Source organism: Beta vulgaris, chromosome 5 (genome assembly GCF_026745355.1).
Source record: "Beta vulgaris subsp. vulgaris cultivar EL10 chromosome 5, EL10.2, whole genome shotgun sequence".
Classification (NCBI taxonomy): Eukaryota; Viridiplantae; Streptophyta; class Magnoliopsida; order Caryophyllales; family Amaranthaceae; genus Beta; species Beta vulgaris.
Window position 1 is genome coordinate 36727207 of NC_079206.1, and position 4501 is coordinate 36731707.

At 36.2% G+C, this 4501-nt stretch overlaps 1 protein-coding gene across 1 annotated transcript; it reads right to left on the reverse strand.

Annotated features, from left to right (window-relative positions):
- Positions 1 to 495: 495 nt before the first annotated feature.
- LOC130591403 (nifU-like protein 2, chloroplastic) lies at positions 496 to 1875 on the reverse strand. The gene is made up of 2 exons (XM_057394714.1): positions 1811 to 1875; positions 496 to 934 (listed from the first exon to the last, which is right to left on the reverse strand). The coding sequence occupies exons 1-2, from the start codon at positions 1873 to 1875 to the stop codon at positions 544 to 546; spliced, it is 456 nt and encodes a 151-aa protein (XP_057250697.1). The 3' UTR covers positions 496 to 543.
- Positions 1876 to 4501: the final 2626 nt, after the last annotated feature.

A 4501-nucleotide genomic window follows, 5' to 3' on the forward strand; every position in this document is an offset into this window, starting at 1 on the left:
AAATCAGTGATTTTTAGGCTTGAACAAGATAACCTCAATACTATATATCTGTAAAAAGAGCAAATTCATTCTGTTCTCATACATGACCTGAACAAACTCTATAAAACCTCACACAGAACTGAACCTTATAAGTCCATATTCTAGTCAATAGGTGCTATCACTGGTATCCAAGGCTCAAGGAAACAGAAGAAGCGCATCATTTAAAGCCATAGCTCTCCATCGAACTCACTATGCATTTAATGTTCTCTTGACAGTTTCCACATACTCCCATCTCATTAAACCAATTAAAGTTCCTTATAGCCATTGGTAATTTTCTTAAGTCTATAGATAAACCCCTAGGAAGGATGTTGGAGTGAACATTGTAAAAGAGGACCACAGACACGCTGTCGACCCTTATGAAACATTATAAGAGAGGAACAAGCACAACCTCCAGTCTGGGGGGTGTATCTTAAACCAATTACAAGTTACAACCATTATCTTAATTGTGTTGATTTGATTAAATAACAGATAAAATATCGAGGAAATTAAGTACCAATATATGATCTAATTTTTTGAAAATAATGACTTGGGATCAAGACATACGTTTTCTATGTTTTCTTCGTTTAGCTCAAGGCCAGTTTCTTCATCAGGAACTGCTTCAACTGCAACTATCTCAGGAATCTTTTCCATAAGCCGGCGCTCGATACCCAATTTCATGGTCGTCACAGAACTCAGACATGATCCACATGCTCCTTGTAACTTCAAACGAACAACATTACCATCAATTTCGTGTATGGCAACGTTACCCCCATCAGCCATTAAGTATGGCCGCACTTCATCTAGTACAGTTTCAACATTTTCCTCAGTTAGGGGCAGCTCCAGAGCTGAATTAGGAGTGGTAACAGCTCTAACACTTAACAAAGATAAACATTCAGTTATTGGACAAGAACTTTGACTACAAAAGAACACAGATAAAAGGAAAATTAACATAAGAAAATGTAGTACTTTGAGGCTGATATACTGGGTGTACACGTTATACTGCTAAGGACTAATGATTTAAGATGATTTTGAAGCGAGGGCTACTTAAAGAACAACGATACCACATAGCCATAAGACCCAAACCACTAAAAGTAGCATAAACTTACGCCTAACAGAGAAAGACCCAACGTAACTTGAGTAAAAATCTAGAAATTCCACTAAAAGGTTAATACAGAATAACAGAATAATACTTGAAACCCAAAAATATTTGATTGACTGACCTGAACCGAGCCTAGTCGACTCATTTGACACATCTAGGCTCTTGCATCACCTCTACATCAAAAAAAGTAGTTGTTATTGCAGATGCTTATGATTTTGAGTTGCAGACTTGCAGTAGAAGCTTGGGGTTTGAAAAACTGCACACAAAAAGAAGAATGGTTCAGTGACACCGTGACTGCTGTGGTTGACCTGGTTGTTCCTCCCCACATTGACAGCAATGAGGTTGTAAAGAGGGCATGGAAGAGATATACAACCAATCACATATACAACCAATTGAATAACACCGAATCAAATAATAATCAAATTCAACCACACAAACAACCTACAAAACCGCAATCCAAATAAGTCACTGAAAAAACATATGATCCAGACAAAACCAATCTATATTAAACTGAGAAACAGGCGTCATTACATCATAAGTTCATCACCAACAAAACTATATAATCCAGATAAAAATTTCCGCTAAAATTCTTGAAAATTAACAACAGATTCATAATATTATAAAAAACGAATCCAGAATTGAAAAAATGACGAAATCGACGAAAAGATAGAAATTCAATGGAGTGAAAAATACCTTTGAAACGTTCCTCGAAGAATTCGAAGACTTAGAAAGACAATATTCCTAATCTTAAATGCCATAACCATCCATTGAAGAACCACATAAAGGCAATATTCCTAATCTTAAATTCCATAACACTCCAATGAAGAACCACAGAAAGGCAAAATTCTGCCGAAAAATCAAGGAAACATTAGAGCAACTATCTCTCAGAAAATAATAGAATGAACCTAAAAACAAACTATGGGAAATTGTTGACTAAGAAAACTGAGTTTGACTGTGGAACTGGAAAGAAGAATAACAACTGTAAAGAAAAGAACCTACATGTTCAAAAACATCAATTTATCCAGGAAACAATAAGCTCTATCAAATTGCTCCGTTTTTCATTGAATCTAGTTTGTCAATACTTGTGCAATAATCAGTTGGGTCCCTTCTGCATATATAACCAGATGCTGCAATTTTTTGGAGGGATAGATTAAGTAATAACCACATTTTCACACTTGCAGGAACATAAAGAGGGAGAGAAAGAAATTCAAACCGAGTAAAAACCTTGCAACACCCCAATACTTCGCATGCTGGTGCCAACATATACTTGAGGTTGCAACCATAACCTCCTGTAAATGGTTTTCAAACACAAGGAATTCAGACTTTGGCTAGCAGCCTAGCAAGATAGAAAATCAACCCATTTGGTGGAGGAAGCAAAAAAACTGTTCCTAAGAGGATATATGATCCTTTCTAGTAAGAGCCGAGGTAACTCTAACACCAAGCACTAACATCCACAACAAAGTTATAATATCTCTGTCCGAAATTACCAATCACTATATTTATCAAGGTTGGACCTTCACCTAAAATATTAATCATACAATATTGGTAAGATTATTTGAAATATAGTGTGGAAGTTTTTTTTTCTTACAAAAATAAATACTATAATTGTTTCATATTGTGACTCAAGCTTTTTATTCAATATATTAAACATATGACACACTAGCTGAAAAAACACCACCACCACAGAACAACCCAACTACACCACTAAAACAACGCATCGTCACCACCAACAACCTCAACAACAACTAAACAACGACAACCCAATAACAATAATACTACAGCGACATAATAGCAGTAACAATAAACAGCAACAACCCAACACCACCACCACCAACTCCACGACTACAACAACAAACAACAGCCCAGCAACAACAAACAACAACAACTTGGCTTTATTTACAAATATAAGGGTCTAAAAAGAAATAAATTTACCTCTGCTCACAAGAGCATCGACGCGAAGAACAGAGAGGAGGAGTTTCGAGGCTTCGACCGCGACAACAACTAGCACCACCAACAACAAGGTGATGGTAGCAGCAGCCCACAGCGGCGCTAACAACCAGCAAGACCAATGGCAACACCGCTAAAAACAACAACAACAGCGACGAAACAGAGGAGGAGAGAGAAAACGAGAACATCAATGGCGCCGACAAGGGGGAAACTCCGACGAGCTTGGAAGAATTGCCGGCGACGCGCAGGCGAAGGTGAGCGATAGATTTTCACGGGGTTTAGGTTTTCGGGTTTTCATCAATTGTGGTTTGGGAGAAATTAGTTTTCAAGGTGAAGGAGAAATGAAATGCGATTGGAAATCTTTGGGTTTGGGTTTTGTTTCACTAAATCGACAAAATAACAAGGTCTAATGGTTCGAGAATGAAACCGGTTTTGGTTTTCTATTTGGGCCAAATATCGCTCAACTTAAACTTAGAATCCTTAATATACATTAATAATATAATAACTATATAAAATTAATATAACAAATATACTACAACAAGACAAATTAAAATAATACTCCACAACTTAAATAAAATAAGAATTTTCGTAACATAATTAACTTAATAAATATATTTAACGTTTAAATAGTTGCGCTTAAAAATAGGGCTATTACAGAGGAACGATGCGAGTTAGGGTTCTATTGAGAGAGTCCAATTAAGGGAAGTAATTGGGAGGGAGGGAAAAGTGGGCTTAATTAGAGAGAGTCGAAAATTAATTACTTCTTATTGGGAGGGAAAATCAGAGTCCAATCAAGTGCTTGGGTTGATTAATCAACCGGAGCACTTATTTCACAAGTGCTTGGGTTGATTAGTCAACCGGAGCACTTGTGAATAAGTGCTCCGGTTGATTAATCAACCCAAGCACTTCATAAGTAGCACAAAGAGTTTTTTCCACTAGTGTGAAGAGAACGCCTTCGTTTCCAGCAGTTGGTAGATGGAATTATCCTATCCATCCATTCTTTCGATGTAATTAGACTGTGTAGTGTGTAGTATATAGTACATTCTGTTGATTTGATTAGTAGGTAGATGAAATTATCCTACCTATGAATTGCTGCACGAATCTAAAATGTGTTCACATATGGAATGTTAGAAAAAATCAAATCGAATCACATCGGATTCGACTAATTATAACCTTAAAACCAACGAAGTATAATAAGAAGAATTCATATTAGATAAGGAAAATTTATATCATATAAGAAAATTTACACCAACCCAATTGTTAGTTGCAGATGAATCAAATCGAATCACATCCTGTATAACATAATGTAAATTGAATATAATCCAGAAAATTCGAAGTAGTCAAAGCCAAAATTCGAAGTAACTCGAAGCAGAATTATAGGCATTGGGTGCTATTTATTTCATTCCCCAATTGGAATTTCTGGTTTCTTTGATCAAA